This window comes from Elephantulus edwardii, unplaced genomic scaffold (genome assembly GCF_000299155.1).
Source record: "Elephantulus edwardii isolate Elephantulus edwardi_28Jun2011 unplaced genomic scaffold, EleEdw1.0 scaffold00024, whole genome shotgun sequence".
Lineage (NCBI taxonomy): Eukaryota > Metazoa > Chordata > Mammalia > Macroscelidea > Macroscelididae > Elephantulus > Elephantulus edwardii.
In genome coordinates, this window is record NW_006399774.1 from 10,643,524 (window position 1) to 10,662,890 (window position 19,367).

Sequence of the window (19,367 nt, forward strand, 5' to 3'; positions counted from 1 at the left end):
CCCGGATTGGATCTCCCCACAGTAGGAAGTCTCCTCTCCCACCCCCGCCCCCACCCGGAAAGACCTGAAGCCTTGGCCAGCGATGACGCATCTATGAAACCTCTCACTGTGACGTTGCCACCACGCTGCAGAGTAAAGCAAGCTCTGAAATGATTGTTCCCCAGTCAAAGCCTGCGGGGTGTGGGCACCGCAGTGGCAGCGTCTGCAAAGCCCTCAGGTTGCTCTTTTTTGCTGGGACAGTGCACATCACCCTGTCTGGGCCACATGGCTGGGTGGAGAGCCCCCTTCTCCCCTGGGCCGGAGCTGGGAGGCTCACCCACTTGCTGGCTGCCAAGACCTCTGTTCTCTCCTCAGTCCATACCTTCTCTCCCGATGCCCTGTGTCACACAGCAGGGTTTGTCTCACCCTTACTGTTTGAAGGGCACAGAAGACCTGGGGTGCCCGACCCACTTTAGATAATCAGATGCTCTCAGTTGTCCAGGAGGAACCCCAGCCCAGGAAGACAGGAAGGCATACAGGTGGAGCTTCCCATCAGCACCAGAATATCTAGGACACCCCACCGTGGCTGTGAGGGCTCACTTTACCTGCCTGAAGACAGTTTCTCACAAGGCCCCTCTCAGGAACGTGTGGCCAGGCTGGCAGGGGAGTTGATGCTGGGTCATCCCAAAAGCTGTCCACACAGTGTCCTTGAGGCCAGGGCCTCCAATTCTGCAGTGACCACACCTGAAATGTCTCTGAAACACTTGTTTTCCTGGAAGGAAAACACCGATGCCCCACCTCCTGCCACATCGGGGTCTCTTATACAGAGGGGTTTTTCTTTTGGTTTTGTCTTGCTGGATTTTTTTCAAGTCCCATTTCCTCTTGCTAACTTATTTGTGTATATATTTTTCCTTTTTTAAAAAATTTTTATTCATTATTGCAAAGAGGGTTCATTGTTGTTTTGACTTTGCTTTCTTTTTTCCCCCCATTATGATAAAAATACATATACCAAACATTTTACTCTTTCAACATTTTTCCAGGTACAGTTCAGTGACATTTAATGCATCCACCGAATTGTGCAACCTTTGCTATGAGCCATTCCCAGATTTCCCCATCACCCTTCATACCTGCTCCCTCCTAAGCTGTGAGCATCCTCACCCCTGCTCCCTCCTGCCCCTGGTAAATAGTACACTGTTTTCAAAAGTGTCATGTCCCGCACAAATCCATGTTCTTTGAAGTCAGTTTTCTCCAAGAAACCATGACTGTCGTCCCATCCTTAGAGCTGGGTGCAGGTGAACGGAGCCATAAGATCCATTATGTCTCGTGGACTGTTTTGGGGGATTTTGTTTTTACATTTTATTATTATTTTTGTGTACTGTCAAATCGGATCTGACTGGTACAGGAGGAGATTGCCCTCCTTCTCCAGCAGAGCATCTGGTGGAATCGCACTGCGGACCTCTGGGATTGCAGTGCAGCTTCTTGCCACTAGGCCACCAGAGCTCCTCTCTTAGACTGTTTTTTGTTTGTTTGTTTGTTTGTTTTTAATTTTATTCTTTTTGTGTGCATGTACCATCAAATCAGATCTGACTGGTACAGGAGGATATTGCTCCTCCTTCTCCGGCAGAGCATCTGGTGGATTCGAACCGTGCACCTCTGGGATTGTAGTTGCAGCTCCTTGCCACTAGGCCACCAGAGCTCCCCTCTCTTAGACTGTTTTAGACACTCTGTTTTCCAGCTGAGTCCCATGGCTGTGTTCTAAGCGTCCTGCCTCAGCCCCCTGAATCCCAGATGTGGCTTCACTCTCATGTATCTGGATTCCCAAGGGCCACATGGTAATGGGCTTGCCTCCTAGCCGCAAACTGCCCTCAGACCCTCTCAGAGGTACTGATGACGAAAGGCCTGGTGGCCTGCTTCCATGGAAGTCCTGGCCCAGTGGAGCCGTTTTCCTGGGCACAGGCAGGCTGTCCATGAGTCAGAGGTGACTCTGAGACACCTGGTTGGGGAGTTGGTGTTTGTTCTTTAATCTAGCTGCAGAGACAACTGCTGCGTATTCTAGGAAGTTAGGACCTGAGCTACAAGTGTGTGTGACACGTGCACGCACATCCAAGAATCCCAGAGGCACCACAGGTCCAGACCAGGACCCGGCCTATTCCTGGTTACCTGTGAGGTGGGAAGAATTCTCAGAGCCAAGCAGGCCTGCACTTGGGGTCACCTTGGCAGCAGTGTGAGCAGGCCAGAGGCAGACAGACATGCAGTGAGTGCACTAGAACCTAAAGCCCATCCATCTCTCCAGGCAGGTTATTAGCTGACAGGTGATGTCTCAGGACCTGTCAGGGAGGCAGCAGGTGGTCCTTGGGGAAGGGAATGAAAAAGGGAAGCCAGTTGAACAAAGGTGACCTCTAGTGCTAGAGCCTGGACGTGCCTCCCTCAAGCCCTGCCAGGCGCCAGTGACAGGGGGGTGAGGACACTGGGCCCAGGACCTCGCATGGACAGTCGCAAGTTAAGGTGCAGCTTCAGCACACAGTTAGAGCCTGGACATGCCAGGCTGACCCTCCCTGCGGCCCCACCAGGCGCCAGTGACAAGGGGGTGAGGACACTGGACCCAGGACCTCGCATGGACGGTAGCAAGTTCAGGTGAAGCAAGCCCAGCGGCTTCTCAGAGGCTCTGTCATTCCTGAAAGAAAGGCTGGCTCAGAGCCGTGTGTTCCTTCCTCCTCAGCCCTGTGTATGAGGCTTGCCCTGCACCTGGCCTGGAGCACAGCCCCGTGGGCGTGGAGCCCTGGGATGGGTGGTATCTGTGAGAACGGAGGATGGAGAGGGCAAGTGTCCCCTTCTGCCAGCCTGTGGGCAGTCTGGTCTGTGAAGTGCTCCCCCCCCTTATCCACCCAAGACCACGCTCATTCCCGCACCGCCTCTGCTTTCATGCAACCCCAGGCTCTCGCAGGTGGTCCATCTGTGAGCACAAGTGCCCAGGATTTGCTGAAAAGCCTTCACTTTTGAAGTTTACGCTCCCAGCATCTCTGAGGGGTCCCAAGAGCTCACCAGGCCTGGGGTAGAGGCGTGGCCATGGCACTGCAGGCACAGCTGGGGCCAGTCCATGCTCTGGTCCCCCCGGCCAGGCCAGGCCAGGCAGGTGAAATCCCATTGAAAGGCCTGTCTGTGTCCAGCTCTGACGCTCATGAGTCGAAATGACATTAACTTCTCTGTGGCTCCTTCCTGGATCGCTTTGTAATCTCTGGTGGATTACTTAACCTTTGCTTCCTCTGAGGTAAACTTGGGATAATGACAGTGTTACAGTGAGCCGTGGGAACCTCATAAGAAAGGCTGCTTCAGTGTATAACCCTCTAACCCTCTGCCAGTACCCTCTCTCCTCCTGAGAGCTGAAAAGCTTTTATTGTAAACTGCATGAGGGCAGGAATTGCCATGCCCATTTCAGTACACTGGAGTCTCCAGCCCTAGGAAAGCCTGAGATTATCCACAGTGACACATTATTTATCCCAAAAATATTTCTTTCTTTAACTGATCCATGAAACCAACCTGCTGTGGAACACCTAACTGTGTTAAGAACTGTACTTGATAAAAGAGACCCTGAGTATATTTTTTTTTTTCTTACAAAGTGAGGTTAATTCTTCCTTCCTTTCTTCCTTCACTTTCCTTTCCTTCCATTTTTCCTTTCTTCCTTCCCTTCCTTCCCTTCCTTCCTTCCTTCCCTTCCTTCCTTCCTTCCCTTCCTTCCTTTCCTTCCTTCCTTCCTTCCTTCCTTCCTTCCTTCCTTCCTTCCTTCCTTCCCTTCCTTCCCTTCCTTCCTTCCTTTCCTTCCTTTTCAAAATTCTTTCTTAAACTTTGAAAAACAGCCCACACTCTTTGGTATTCTTCTTTGTTGCCATGGTGAAGGGCACATTTCTGAACCGTGATAGCGACAGGAAAGAACTCCAAACCTGTACAACCTGTGGATATTATTTTGAGCTTTTTAAAATATAATTTAAAACTATTCTATACCAGTAGGATATATTGATCGTTGTTATGTGTCATCAAGTTGCTTGCAACTCATAGCGACCCTATGTACAAGAGCCCTAAACCCTGCTCTCTCCTGTGCCAATCTCACTGTCTCTGACACACCTACCCCCACCACTCCAGTCACTGAATCTATCCATCTCATCAAGGGTCTTCCCCTCCTGTGCTGTCCCCTCTACTCTCTCAAACATGATATCCCTCTCCAAGGACTGGTTCCAATGTGTGTCAGACAAAGCTTCAGATGTAAAATTTTATCAGCTGTATAGCATTTGCAAAAAGCACACATCCTAATGTCAGCTTTATTGCAGTTATCTATAAGAAAATACTACTTTTTAAATTAGAAAACATAAAAATGTTTTCAATATAAAAGAGACAATCTGGTTTAAAAGGCAATATACTAGAAGAACATCTACCCAGAAAATAACACCCCTTTCCCAGAGTACTAAAGTGGAGAGTTGTGGTATTGTTATGTGCCGTCTGACTTATAGAAACCCTCTGTACAGCGGCTCTGAACCCTTCCCTGTCCTGAGCCAGTCTCACTGACTCCTACACACCACCTCCCATTGCCCCAGTTACTATATCAATCCATCTCGTCCAGGGTCTTCCTCTCCTGTGCTGTCCCTCCAGCCTTCTGAGCTTGATGTCCTTCTCTGAGGACCAGTCCCTCCTGGCCCCATGCCCAAAATATGTGAGGTGGAGCTTCAAAATCCTAGCCTCTAAGGAGAAACTTGGTTTCACCCTCTCCAAGGCAGACCTGTTTGTTTTCTTGGTGATCCATATGTTTAAGACTCTCCTCCAACACCACAACTCAAAGGCATCAATTCTTCTATCATCCTTAGTCATTATCCAGCTCTCTGATGCATAGCAAGCAATTGTGAAGACCACGGACTGGATCAGGCACAATTTAGTCTCTGGACTGACATCATTGCTTCTCAGTACTCTGGGGAGGTCCCTAACAGCAGATTTATCTCAGTGCAAGATGGAGAGACCCTTTGGCAAACCCAGCACAAAGCATTGTTAAAATCCAGGCCACGATACGGAATCCAAGCCATCGGAACTCTTCATCAGAAACCTGGAAGCCATCTGAGGTGGCTCCTGGGACTTGGAAAGGTTGAGAGATTTTTCAGTCAAGTTTCTGAATTTCTCTTACACGGCAGAAACCACGTTCTCAACAGCTGTTTGCAAGCTTCCTTATATCTGACTCTCTCACAGTTGTTTAGAATAACTAGTAATGATCGCTGCATTTTTAATAACAAATCTGGTTTCTTAACTCCCAGAATAAATGGATCATTAATGACAGAGTGTGGACACTTGCAGACAGGAAGTGTGGGAACGTACGCTCATGCGTAATTTGTATCATTGCTCACAATCATTGCATTTCCCATCAACCAAGACATAAAACTAATTTTTCTGATTGTTTTTTTTTCTTTCATAAAACAACGCTTTATTTAGTCTGTCAAATTTATACACCAAGATTTCCATCGTGTTTTTCTTTACACTTAAACATCTAGATTATCTCTAACACAAACAACTCAGGACAAACCTTTTTCTGCCTCTAGCCCTCTTTTTATTTGATTATTTTCTGGGGAAAAGTACCCAGGAAATCCAGTGACTGAGACAGAAGAAATAACATGTGTTTTCCGCCTCACAAATGAATAATGCTGCCAGAAAGTTTGGTGGTGTTTCGTTTGGTGGCATTTACAAATTCTCTCTGTAAGCAGAGAATGATGCATGTTACTATGTCTGTCAGCAGTGCGTGTTTTCAGTATTTGTGACATAGTTCTAAATCCTATTTAATGACCAGCAGGAATGAGCTGGCTCCTTGGTAACCTGCTGCCTTCTGTCCCCTTGTCTCTCGCTTCTCAGCAAACTCAGGATCCTTGCAAGGTCCACAGACCCCGCAATCAACGGGCAGTAACTCGATGGCGGAGGTTCCAGGTGACCTGAAGCCCCCCACGCCAGCCTCCACTCCCCACGGACAGATGACCCCAATGCAAGGCGGAAGGTATGTTAGGAGGACTCAGTACCGGCACAGAGCTGGATGGGTTACTGCACCATTCATAGAGCAAGTTCTATAGGGCACAGTGGTTAAAGCATCCAGGGGCTAACCACAAGGTCTGTGGTTCAATCCCACTAGTCACTCTTCTGGAAAAAAGCTGTGGCAGTCTGTTTCCATAAGGAATATAGCCTTGGAGACCCTATGGGACAGTTTTACTGTGTCCTAAAGAGTACTTAGACCTCTGGTGGCCTAGTGGTCAGAATTCGCGCAGCTGCTCTGTGGGAAAGGATGGGCAGTCTCTTCCCTCGTGGTTAACTACCTCTGAAAACCCACTGGAGGGTCAGTTATGGGTCCATTCAACAGTGCACAACAATAACACAGGGTTGATTTTTGTGTTCCTTCTGGTTCTCCTGGCTTCTGGTGGCACCGTGGTTAAAACATTTTGCAGCCAATCAAGAGGTGTGGGTTTGAACCCACCATTCCTTCCCAAGAAGAGAGATGAGACCGTCTGTTCCCATAAAGATCTCATCACTTTGGAACTGTCTAATCGCTGGCTCTGTTCGATTTCCAAAGCTGTAAACTGCCCAGGAAAAGAGTGCTCACCTTGCTCACTCGGAGCTGCTAGTGTGTTCACACCACCAGAGCCACGGCATTCGGGTTGGTGTGTTTACTCCTCCCGAGTCATGGCCTTTGAGTTGGCACGTTCTCACCACCAGAGTCATGGCCTTCAGATTAATGTGTTCACACCCCGAAGTCACGGCCCTCAGCTTGGTGTGTTCACACCACCCGAGTCACAGCCCTTGGGTTGGTGTGGCCACAACACCTGAGTCACAGCCTTCAGATTAGTATGTTCACACACCCCCCGAGGCATGGCCTTTGAGCTGGCATGTTCACACCACCAGAGTCACTGCCTTTGGATTGGAGTGTTCACACCTCCCGAGTCACGGCCTTTGGGTTGGCGTGTTCACACCTCCCGAGTCACGGCCTTCGGGTTGGCGTGTTCACACCTCCTGAGTCACAGCGTTGGGATTAGCAGCACCCCTCCCTACAGAGTTGCTTCTGGAGCGATCTTTGTCAACACTGCAGGACAGTTCTCTGTCCTACAGCGACCCTGTGTGGCAGAGTCGACTCATTGGCAGTGGGTTTGGGGAGGTTTTGTGAGGATTTTCAGTGCAGGTTGTGTCATTTATTTGGCGTGATTTGGGATCTGCGACGTTGGTGTTTGGTTCCGTGAGCACAGCGTTGGGCTGTGGCTCCTGCCACGTCCTTCAGCTCTCCCTGTTACGTCCCCTCAGAAGCAGTACAATCAGCGTCCATGACCCCTTCTCAGACGGGAGCGACTCCTCCTCATCGTTCTCCAAACGGAACTCCATGACCCCCAACGCCCCCTACCAGCAAGGCGTGAGCGTGTCGGACATGATGGGCCGGCTGCCCTACGAACCCAACAAGGACCCCTTTGGTGGAATGAGAAAAGGTACGTCCGGGCCCCCCCGTCCCCACGTGTATGTGCCTCAGCTTGGAGTCCCAGCTCCCAATGTGTGGGATTCATGACCTTGGAGACTTATTTTAGAAAAGGAAGAGGCTTTGTGAATCAGAAGGGCCCAGCAGCGGGCCACTTGTCATTCTGATTAGTGTGTAGTCGTCACACAGCATACACTGTCGGTTTCCATCCTTCAAGATGGTAGCTGCCTGGTTAGGGGCTTGGTCATCATGAGACGTATAAATACGAGTTTCCTCTCTCTAGAGAGACTGTCATGAGACATGCCCTGCAAAGTCCATCTCATGGCTAGGGCCACTCTCCTAACCTCTGTATATGCCTGACACCCAAAGTTTCCTTAGGAGGGGCTCTTCCTTAGAAAGAGAAATCATACTTGGAAAAGTAGAAGTTCCGCAGAAGAGAGGAAGACCCTCAACAAGACAGATTGACCCAGTGACTGCAGCACTGGGCCCCAGTCAGAGATGATGAGGAAAGGCACAGGATTCAGATCTGTTGTTCACAGAGACTCAAGACTATGGGATTTGTTAGCAAAACCAAAGTCCATTAGCCAGGAGCACCTGAGGGTGGGGCGCCTGCATTCTCTGAATCCCACACTGCTTAGATAGGGTGTGTCCCTGCATTAGCTAAAAGCTGGCCTGGATCTCAGCTGTCTCAGGGGGAAATACTTTGCTAGGAATGGCAGGTAGTTTTATTCAACACACTATATTAAGAGGGAAAGGTGACTCAGAGTAAACCTTGCAATACTTAAAAGTGTCCTTCCTATACACTAATACAAGGTCTGAAGGTAATCCGTTGGGGTACCCAAAAGGAAGTGGGTCCAGCTGCAGATTGATTGCCAGACAGAGAAGAACCTTAACTATAAACAGAGGATTCCACCTTGATAAGAAGGTCTCTTTCAGTTGCCCTTCTAGACTAAAAAACACATTTCTTCCTTTTCAGATTTTATTAGATGTTAGTTTCATGCTATTACATGGTACTTAAAAGGTGAGCTTTTTTTCCCCTAGTGCCTTTTTTCCCTGTCAAAATTGCCCTCCCCACCCCCTTCCCCATCTTTTTTCATTTGTGGGTTTCCTGATCTTTGGAATCAGGACAAGGATTCTGGCTAAATTCTAATCCATCAACTGCTCTGTGGGAGAAGGATGGTCCATCTCCTCCTGTGCGATTTACTGTCCGTGAAAACCGACTGGAGGGTCAGCTTTGGTTCCGTCCCGACTCCATGGTTTACAGTAATGAAAATGAGCCGTCTCAGAGGAGACTGACGCCTGTCAAATTCTAAAGCCTGGTAGGGAGTTCTCTGCAAAGGCGCTTGACTTTGTGGATTATAAGAAATCGTGGTTAGCACTGAGAAGAACAGGAATTCCGGAACGCTGAGCTGTGTTCATACAAAATCCATGTTGTTGTTGTTGTTGTTCACCTTCCTATAGCTGAGCCCCCAGCAGGGTTTCAGAGGCCATTAACCCCACAGGAAGAGACTGCCCTTCCTTCTGCGGAACAGCTAGTGTCCTTGAACTGTGTGCCTTCAAGATTGTAGCACAGCTTCTTGCCACTAGGCCACCAGAGCTCCCAATACAAAAATCCATACTTAGACCAAGAAACTGTTGTCTGAACAGGGAACATTACATGGTTTAAAAGCAGGAAAGGTATGTGTCAGGGTTCTGTCCTTTCTCCACACCTACTCAAAGATTTCATTTTACTTGGACCCACAGTTAGCAGCATGGTAGCAGCAATCAGGAAATCAAAAGACATGTTCCGTTGGGAAAAGCTGGTGTTAAGGACTTCTCCAAAATGCTAAAGAGCATCGTTATCAATATAAAGACTAAAATGCTCCTGAGTGCTCGCTTCGGCAGCACATATACTAAAATTGGAACGATACAGAGAAGATTAGCATGGCCCCTGCGCAAGGATGACACGCAAATTCGTGAAGCGTTCCATATTTTCGACCCTGAAATGAACCAGTCTGTAACGAAGGCTAACTCCTAACTCCTTTCACCTACAAATTTCATCTTTGGATACAAAGCTAAGTGGATAGTCCTTACCGAGGGACTGTTTCAAAAGAAGCAGGGAGAAGAAGAGAAAAAAAAAATAAATAAAATGCTCCTGAGCCAAGCTACAGTATTTTTCAGTTGCTTCCTATGCATCTGAATTTCAAACCATGAGTAAGATCGAAGAAGAATTGGTGCCTTTAAATTGTGGGGTTAAGGGGAGCTCTGGTGGCCTAGTGGCAAGAAGCTGCACTGCAATCCCAGAGGAACACGGTTCGAATCCACCAGACGCTCTGCCGGAGAAGGAGGCGCAATATCCTCCTGTACCAGTCAGATCTGATTTGACGGTACACGCACACAAAATTAAAAAAAAAAAAAATTGTGGGGTTAGTGAAAACTGTTGAATATACCCTGGACTGCAAAGAACAAAGAGATCTGCCTTGAAGGAGTGCAACCAGGATGCTCCTCAGAGTCAAAAGGTGGTGACATTTCATCTCTTATACTCTGGCCACGTTGTCAGGAGGGACCAGCCCTTAGAAGAAGCCATCATGCTGGGCAGGGTAGGATCAGAGAAGGAAAAGGCAGACCCTCAACAAGGTGGCTTGGCACAGTGACTGTGCCCACAGGGTGGAGCGTGGCAGAAACTAGGCTGATGGAGAAGGACAGGACAAGGTTCAGATTGTGGGGAGGTACTCTCTGGTCGTGCAGAGCGTAAGCAGTAGCACCACAGGTGGGACCTCTGGAGATTCAAATGCTCTATCTACTGTGAGGGGAAAGGAGTGCCGCCGCCACCCCCCCTCCCGAGCTATCTACAATCTGCAAAAACCCGCCAGAGGGTCAGCATTTAGTCTGAGTAGGAATGTTAAAGAAACTTGAAAAATAATTTGAAAGAGCAAAGATAAAACCCCCGAGTTTCTCAGGTAGCACCTGTCCTTGTCTATCTGAAATGCAGGGAGGTGGTGATACGTTCCTACCAATCACAGGCAGCCACACGGGTTCGGCATCTAGCTTGTCTCAAAAGGACGTACTCTGGGATCCATGAAGTAACAACGACTCCTCTGTATTTAGGTTTTTTAAGAACTTTAGTCTTTATAGTGTCTGAATAGAGAGAAACCTAGGCCAAACCTGGCTTTCCTCCAATATAATGGACCAAGGGGGAAAAATTAATAATCTAAAAAATTTCAGTATTAGGAATATACTAGTTAATTTATAAATTGGATTTATAATATTTCATCAAGGAGATGTTTGTACAAACACAAGATTTGTGTGTGTGTGTGTGTGTGTATATATATATATAGAGAGAGAGAGAGAAAGACCCTCGATGAGATTGATTTATTCATTTACTAGGGTAATGGGGTTAGGTGTGTCAGAGACAATAAGATTGGCTCAGGATAGAGCAGGGTTTAGAGCTATTGTATATGGGGTCGCTATGAGTCACAGGCAACACAATGGCATATATACATATACATATATGTGGGGGGGGGAGCGCCATGCGGTTCACATCCACCATGGAAGAAGGATGAACACTCTCTGTCCATGCAATTTACTGCCTCTGAAAACTCAAAGGCACACAGCAACTACAATAACAAAATATACACATATATTTCCAGAGTTGTTCAGGAATCCTGCAGGACATGCAGTGAGCTTGTGAGCTCAGGAATCCAAAAGCTGCAAATTCTTAACCAAGCTTCCCAAAGCTCTTACTCACTGCCCTCAAGTCAGATCTGACTGATAACTGACTCTCCCTTAAGTTTTTAGAGGCCTTAAATCGCATGGGAGGGTTCCCTGCCCAGAATGAGTCCCATGAAATCAGTGGCCAGAGCAAACCCCATGGTACCTGGCTACCATCCCTGCAGACTTTGATCAAAGGTTTTATAGAAGAGTCCTGATCAGAGGAGGGATATACAGAACCACATTTCAAGTTCTCATGATATCCAGAACCTTTAAGTCTGAATGACCCCAGACTTATTGCCCTGAGATGATATTTAAACCTTATGGCAGAATTGTCCCCAAAGTTGTCTTTAAACCAAACAGTAGCTCACTTAGCAGACAACATCTGCCTTGAGCACCGAGGCACTTCTTTTAAAGAACTATCTACTTGGAATAAAATTGGAAGCGTCAACTCAGAGGTTAACTAGAAAGGGGGTGGGGGGGGGAGGATGCAGGAAGCAGTGAGTTTAAGTTAATAAGGGGGGGGAAGGGGGTGTGAGTGGTTGCACAATTTAAAGAATGCATTCAGTTTTACTCAATTGTACAAGGACAAAAGTATTGAGTCACTGTAAGTTTTCAACAGTAACTAATTTTTTTTAATAAAAGGTAGTTCCCTTAGTCAAGTCCAGAGCCATTGAGTGAGGGGTTTGACCACAAGACAGACGTTCATCTTTGGGGGTTACTGAAGTTCGTAAGACATCATCCATATTGCTACAGGTTGTACCTATTTAATATCCTGAGAAGTGGCCTGACCTCCTTACAAAGAATGGTCATAAGTCCTTCTGATATTTGCCAATCAGATTAGGAGGAAAAGCTTTGTAATTACCTCAGCCTGGGTTTCTGGCATTATTAGTAAAGTCACCCATTTTTTTTTCCTTAAGTTGATTGGCCACTTTTGTGAATGCCTGTTCATTTGCTTGTCCATTTTATAACCTGACTTTCTTTTTCCGACTGGTTTTGTAAGAACTCTGTGTGTGTTGGGGAATTAGCCTGTTTAACTTTCATTGTGCCACTTAATTTCCATCAAGAGCGCTGGTGGAGTCATGCATTCCAGGTTGACTTGCTAACCAGAAGGTCAGCGTCTGAACCCACCTCCAGTAAAGGTTTATGGTGCTGACTCAAGAGTGGTGGGGTTTGGGAAGTTTTATTTCCATCTCTTTTCATCTCTGTCAAGTAGAAATTAGCATCAAGAACAGTTCTGTCTTGGGTTGATGGCAGACTGAAGAGGTTAAATATGTGATACTGGAAAGGAAAACCCCTTTTGTGTGTATGACTTTGTTGTTAGAACATGTCGTCCATCCAGCACATTCTATCCGCATGGAGAACTTTTGAGCTACTCAGATAGTAGTGAGCCTCACAGAGTCAAGGGACAGCAGGACTGAAGAGCAATTAGAATTTCTATCAGACTGTGTCACTTACCAGGGCTTGCTTGACCCAGCTCCGAACTGACAGAGATTTGCATATCTGATGGTGTGGCTCCGCCCATCTTGAGCAATTCTTGCCTTTGTCAGAAAAGCCCCAGGCTGTGAATCGCATGGGAGGAGATTGCCCACCTTTCCCCCTCAGAGAGCTGCTGGTGGATTTGAACCGCCTGCCCAGGAGACACGCTGCCTTTTGGGGTCATAGCGCGGCGCCCTCCGGACACTGCCGGAGCTGAGCTGCTCCTAATCCCGCATCGTTTTCTCTGCTCTGGTTTTGGAGTGAAGGGAGGCCAGGCAAAGGTTGGGTGGTGTGCTGAACTGGCCACTCCTTCTGATGAGGGGAGGAAGGGGCTCTCCATGTGGTGCTCTGTTTACTCCTTACGACATGACTTCTGCCGCCGCCAGGAGTTAAACTCGGACGTTATGTAGTTTATCCAAGTAAGTAGTGAATCTGGGTCAGTGTGAGGCTTTGATGGGACAAAACAACGAATTACCTCGAACTTTGAAATGAAAAACAGGAGTCCATTCTCATGTTTCTGTGGGTCAGGGCCGAGGTATCCCCTTCGTGGCCTGGCAGGGCTGGCACAGGGTGTATCACTGGGCTCTGGGTTCTCTTCCAGTCTCATCTGGATCGTTGGCAAGATTCCATTCCTTACAGCTTTACGACTGAGCTTCCCCTTTGCTTGTTGCCAGGAAAATCTGGGGCTTGTTCAGCTCTGAGTCCCTCCTGTCTGGCAGAAACAGGAGAGAATGTCCTTGACTTCCTGTCTCTAACCTTCCAGGTTTTTGTGCTTATTTTATATAGGCTGGAAGGAGGAGCGGCATCCACTTCTGAAATGGCTTGCCTCTGGAAACTCTATGTACGAACAGTGCTCAGGCTGTTCATTCATAGGGTCGCTATGAGTCATCTACGACTCGACGGCATTAAACAACAGCAACAACATTTTATATCGGGTCCACCCAGGGGATCTGCCTTTTGATTAACTCAGAGTGAACTGATGAATAAACGTAATTATAACTGCAAAGTCCCTCTTGCCACATCGTGTGACATAGAATGGGAGTGCTCTCCCATCATGCCGCGGGTTCTGCCCACACTCAGGAGAAAAGAGCTTGTCCCAGGCCCCATGTCTCTCAGGAGGGGACACTGGGTCCTTGGGCAGTTCTCATGAGCATCCTTTGTGCCAGATTCGGAGTCTGAGTTAATTTAAAAACAGTTGTCTAGAATGGATCACAGCATCCTATGACTTCTGAAAAGGCTTGATTTTGTGCTCTTTTCTTTAAAATCTCACAGTGCCTGGGAGCAGTGAGCCTTTCATGACGCAAGGACAGATGCCCAACAGCAGCGTGCAGGACATGTACAACCAGAGCCCTTCGGGGGCCGTGTCCAACCTGGGCATGGGCCAGCGGCAGCAGTTCCCCTATGCTGCCAGCTATGACCGGAGGTGAGTGGGGTCGGGTGGAGACTGTTCAGTGATGCTGGAACCCCAGGGCCGTGGAGCCTCAGGTGATAGATAATCTTTCCCTTTGACAAGCAAGTACTAGTAGTTGTTGTATACCATAGAGTGAGAACCAACCCATAACTAACCCTCCAGGAGGTTTTCAGATGCATAAAATCGCACAGGAGGAGATTGCCCACCCTTCTGCCACAGAGCACCTGGTGGATTTGAACTGCATGCCTTTGGGGTGGCAGCACAACTCCTTACCACTAGGCCACCAGAGATCCCAAAGCAAAAGTTTGATCAGTAATGGGACAGCAGCTGGGTGAGGCTGACCTGTGTGAGTGGAGTGTGGATGACAGATCTCCATCTGACATCTGTCCTCACCCACTGGGGTCACCTGGCCGGGTCCAGGGGTAGGTGTTCCAGTGAGAAGCCCCTCACCTGAGCCCCTGACTCTGCTGATTCCTACAAAATCCCTCCCTCTCCACCCTAAGGTCATGATGGTCATTACCTGCCTGGGTTGGGTTGGGTTTGGGGTTTTCTTACTGAAAGATTAGCAGGAGAACAGTGGAGAGAAAGGCTGCAGCTCACAGTGGGAAGAAACCCTTCCCAGGCCCAGCAGTGTGGTGCCCGAGCAGGCAGGAATGAAATGCTGAGATCTGGGAGGAGCCTTTAATGTGTTATTCATGGCTTTCAAAGGAGAAAGCAAAAACGGAGACATGCCACACTCTATGTGCAAGAGACTGGTATCACTTCTGGCTGCCTTCTCAGAAGGCCCCACTAGGTCCACAGGAAGGGTTTACTAGGGCAGGATTCCAGGGTGAACACAAAGAGAAACACGTTTGCAGGCAGTTTTCTCAATGAAGCGTCTTTCTAGCATTATCTGTGAGCCTCGTACGTGTGAATACATAGCCATGCATCACATAGTCAAGTGATGATACCTTCTAATAATGGCTTGGCGCCCCAGTGACTTAGTGTGTAAGGTATTGGACTGCGGACCTTTATGCTCCATTAGTTCGACTCTACCAGATGCTCCTTGAAACAAAGATAAGCAGTCTCCTCCTGCAAAGATTACAGCCTTGGAAACCCAGTGCTAGGTCACCAAAAAGTGGCACCAGCTCGACACCAGTGAGCCAGGTTTGGATAGTGACCGAGGTCCCTGGGAAGTGGTGCAAACTGTTAAAGTAAGGTTAGTGGGTGACTAACTAAAGGGAGCTCTGGTGGCCTAGTGGGAAGAAGCTGCACTGTGATCCCAGTGGCACACAGTTCTAACCCACTAGCAGCTCCATGGGAGAAAGATGGGCAGTTTCCTCTCCTCCTATTTATTGCCTCTGAAAACTCGCTGGAGGCTCAGCTGTAGGTGGTTTAAGTCCACTGGCGAGGCCTTTGGAAAAAAGACCCACACAGTTCTGTTCACGCACACACACACACACACACACACACACGTATACACATACATACATATACACACTCCTGTGTGTACACAGGCTCCTGTGGAATTGATTCAGCAGCAGTCATTTAATGTGATTTAAGACTTCATTCTTTTTCTTTCTCACCCTAGCCAACGCCATGAATATTTGTCCAAGTTTAACTGGTTAGCCGCTGTTCAGTCTTTAAAGCACTTAGATTTCTCTTTCTTTATTTCTTTCTCTTATGATGTTGTTGTTGTTGTTGTTGTTGTTGTTGTTGTTGTTATGTGCCGTCGAGTCGTTTGCAACTCATAGCGACCCTATGTACAACAACCCTAAACCCTGCTCTATCCTGTGCCAATCTCATTGCCTCTGACACACCCATCCCGATTACCCCAGTCACTGAATCAATCCACCTCATAGAGGGTCTTCCCCTCCTGCGCTGTCCCTCCACTCTACCCAGCATGAAATCCCTCTCCAAAGACCTGTCTCTCCTTACAACATGTCCAAAGTATTTCAGGCGAAGCCCCAGAATCCTTGCCTCCAAGGAGCAGCCTGGTTTAACCCTCTCTAGGATGAATCTATTTGTTTTCTTGGCAGTCCATGGTACATTCAATACTCTTCTCCAGCACCACAGCTCAAAGGCGTCAATTCTCCTTCTATCCTTCCTAGTCATTGTCCAACTCTCTGATGCATAACAAGTGATTGCAAAAACCCTGGCCTGTATCAGGCGCACCTTAGTCTCCAGAGAGACACCATTGCTCTTCAGCACTTTGGAGAGGTCCTTAACAGCAGACTTTCCCATCGCAATATGTTTTTTGATTTCCTGGCTACTGGTGCCAAGATTGTTGACCGTGGAGCCGAGCAAACTGAAGCTGTGAACAATCTCAATCTCTTCACCATCCATCCTGATGCTACTGATTGGTCCAGTGATGAGAATCTTTGTCTTCTGGACATTGAGCCTCAGTCCATATTGAAGGCTGCAGTCCTTGACCCTCTGCAGTAAGAGCATGAGGTCCTCCCTCAGCTTCAGCAAGCAGGGTTGTGTCATCTGCATAACGCAGATTGTTGATAGATCGTCCACCAATCCTAATGCCACGCTTCTCCTCATAGAGCCCAGCCTCTCGGATAATCTGCTCTGCATACAGAAATCTTTCTCTTATATTTGGTTTTATTTGAGCATATCCAGTAAAAACTGTTACTTGGTTTGATTATTTTCAGCTAGGAGAATAGCAGAATGGTACTGGGATATGCATTCTGAAAAGAACCCAGCCAAAAACACTGTTCTGTTTCCTCTGACCTGCTTCCTCAAACTTGATGTGACCTAGGTTAAAAAGTCATTTCTCACTGCCACATGATAAAGAGGGGTTTGCTTCATTAAGTTTTCTTTTTTTGAGAGGGTATTTCCTGCTATTAGCTAACTTTGGTTCATGTTAATTGTATTCCTCACCTGTTAAGTCTAAACACCTTTCCTAGATATCAGGGTCGTCAGCAGAACCTTTACCGCTGCTGTTTGTATGCTCTTAAAAACTCACTTTTTTCCTCCTTGGTCCTTGATTAGCTAAAAATATAGCCAGTCCAAATTCTAAAATAACTTATTTTTTCAGTTACACACCTGTGATCGTTCTAAACTTGTTCCTTTTAGTGGTATTTGTAATTTCTCAATGAAGTAGCAGTTAAAAAAGTAAAAGTGTCAGGGGAGCGCTTGTGGCCTAGTGGCAAGAAGCTGCACTGCAATCCCGAAGGCACCTGGTTCGAATCCACCAGATGCTCCACTGGAGAAGAAGGGGCAATCTCCTCCTGTGCCATTTACATCCGATTCAGTGGTACATGGCGGTTGATGGTGGTGTCATTGGCTCATGTTTGAAGACTTAATGGGACATATTTTGTGGCCTTTAAGGATTTTGCAATACTGAGGACTTCTGTCTATCCCACAGCTAGCTTATTCAGTTTGTTTTCTTTTCAAAGATTGTTGTTGTTGTTGTTGTTGTTGTTATGTGCCGTTGAGTCACCTGTAACTCACAGCGACCTTGTGTACAATAGCCCTAAACTCTGCTCTGTCCTGTGCCAATCTCACTGCTTCTGACACACCTACCCGCATTACCCCAGTCATTGAATCATTCCACCTCATAGAGTGTCTTCCCCTCCTGCACTGTCCCTCCAACCTCCCAAGCATGACTTCCCTCTCCAAGGACTGGTTCCTCCTTACAACATTTCCAAAGTATGTCAGACGAAGCTTCAGAATCTTTGCCTCCAAGGAGCAACCTGGTTTAACCCTCTCCAGCCTAAACCTGTTCGTTTTCTTAGCAGTCCATGGTATTCAATACTCTTCTCCAACACCACAGCTCAAAGACATCAATTCTCCTTCTATCCTCCCATGTCATTGTCCAGCTCTCTGATGCATAACAAGTGACTGCAAAAACCATGGCCTGTATCAGGTGCACCTTAGTCTCCAGAGTGACACCATTGCTCTTCAGTACTTTAGGGAGGTCCCTAACAGCAGACTTTCCCATCGCAACATGTCTTTTAATTTCCTGGCTGCTGGTGCCAAGAGTGTTGACTATGGATCCAAGCAAACTAAAGCTGTGTACAATCTCAAATCTCTTCACCATCCATCCTTATGGTGCCAGTTGCCCCTTTGGTGAGAATCTTTGTCTTCTTGATATTGAGCCTCAATATTTGCAAAGACAGCTTTTAAAATCTAACGCTGCATGTTCATAATGAGGATTTGAGGAGTAGGAACCCTTTCCATAACTGTATGTCCATGTTTAAGGAGCTTTTGTCACCCAGAGAGAAATAGATTCAGCATCTAACCAAATTGTTGGTGGTTCAAACCCACCAGCCACACTGAGGGGAAAAAAGATAAAGCCGTCTACTTCTGTAAGGATTATAGCGTTACTCTCTGGTGGCACACACTGTTACACACTTGACTACTAATTGAAAGGTTGGAAGTTCAAATCTACCAAGACAATGTAGAAGAAAGTTATGACGATTGATTTCACAAAATGTTCTGACCCCCTTGGGAACTCTGTGGGACATTTCTTCCCATGTACGGTCGTGTGAATCAGCTCCGTGGCAGTAGGATTACACCTGGGTTTTGATGCGGCTGTGTGTGGTCACAGAAGGTTGGAGAATGCTTCCTAGCACGAATTCTGGGGCCTGGCTGGGCTGGGGCCTCCCAGGCAGAGGATCTGACGAGTGTTAGCAGGTCACCTGCCTGCTCAACCGGTATTCCTCCGACTCCCATTAACCAGCAGCCCAGGGCCTGGCGGCGTGCCCACGGATGGGTGTTCCCATCGGCCCTGCTCTGGGTAAAGTGCTGGTGCTCGGAGCCCCGGTCAGAAAGCGTGTGTGGGAGGGCGGAAGGCCAGAATTGTGGGGTTTGGGGGGCCCAGAAATGGGCAGCGTGTTTGTCCACCGGCCTGAAGCACCTGGCCACTGAAGTGTTTGCTGAATGCCCCGTTCTAGGCATGAGCCGTACGGACAGCAGTACCCAGGCCAAGGCCCACCCTCAGGACAGCTTCCATATGGAGGCCACCAGCCTGGACTGTATCCCCAGCAACCGGTGAGTGGGCATCCGGGTGGGGGGACTCGTGATGGGCCACTTTCCTCCGGGAGGGAAAAATCCAAACTCATGTCACTTCTGGAGGTTTGGTGGAAGTGGAGGGAAAGCATGGGGCATGTGGGATCTGTTTTCAGTGCTAGAATATATTCCTAAGATATCCTTCCTAGTCGGCACATTAAAAATTGCCCTTGAGATGTGCTATCTATCTACAAACCAGTATAACAAACACCCTACCAGCGGCCTACTCAGTCCTTCCTCTCGAGAATGAGTGAGCGGGCTAAATCCACTTGACTGTGGTCTTTTGTATCGGTGTGTATTGAGGATCACACACAGACAAAACCACTAAAAACG

General features: G+C 47.7%; 1 protein-coding gene across 1 annotated transcript in view; it reads left to right on the forward strand.

Moving 5' to 3' along the window:
* The window catches only part of ARID1B (AT rich interactive domain 1B (SWI1-like)), a 528,266-nt gene that overhangs the window by 497,059 nt on the left and 11,840 nt on the right, over positions 1–19,367 (forward strand). Inside the window, exons 13-16 of the mRNA XM_006882755.1 lie at positions 5,860–5,998; positions 7,288–7,466; positions 13,895–14,045; positions 18,920–19,016. Coding sequence (XP_006882817.1) covers positions 5,860–5,998; positions 7,288–7,466; positions 13,895–14,045; positions 18,920–19,016 — 566 coding nt within the window. The remainder of the gene's footprint in view (positions 1–5,859; positions 5,999–7,287; positions 7,467–13,894; positions 14,046–18,919; positions 19,017–19,367) is intronic.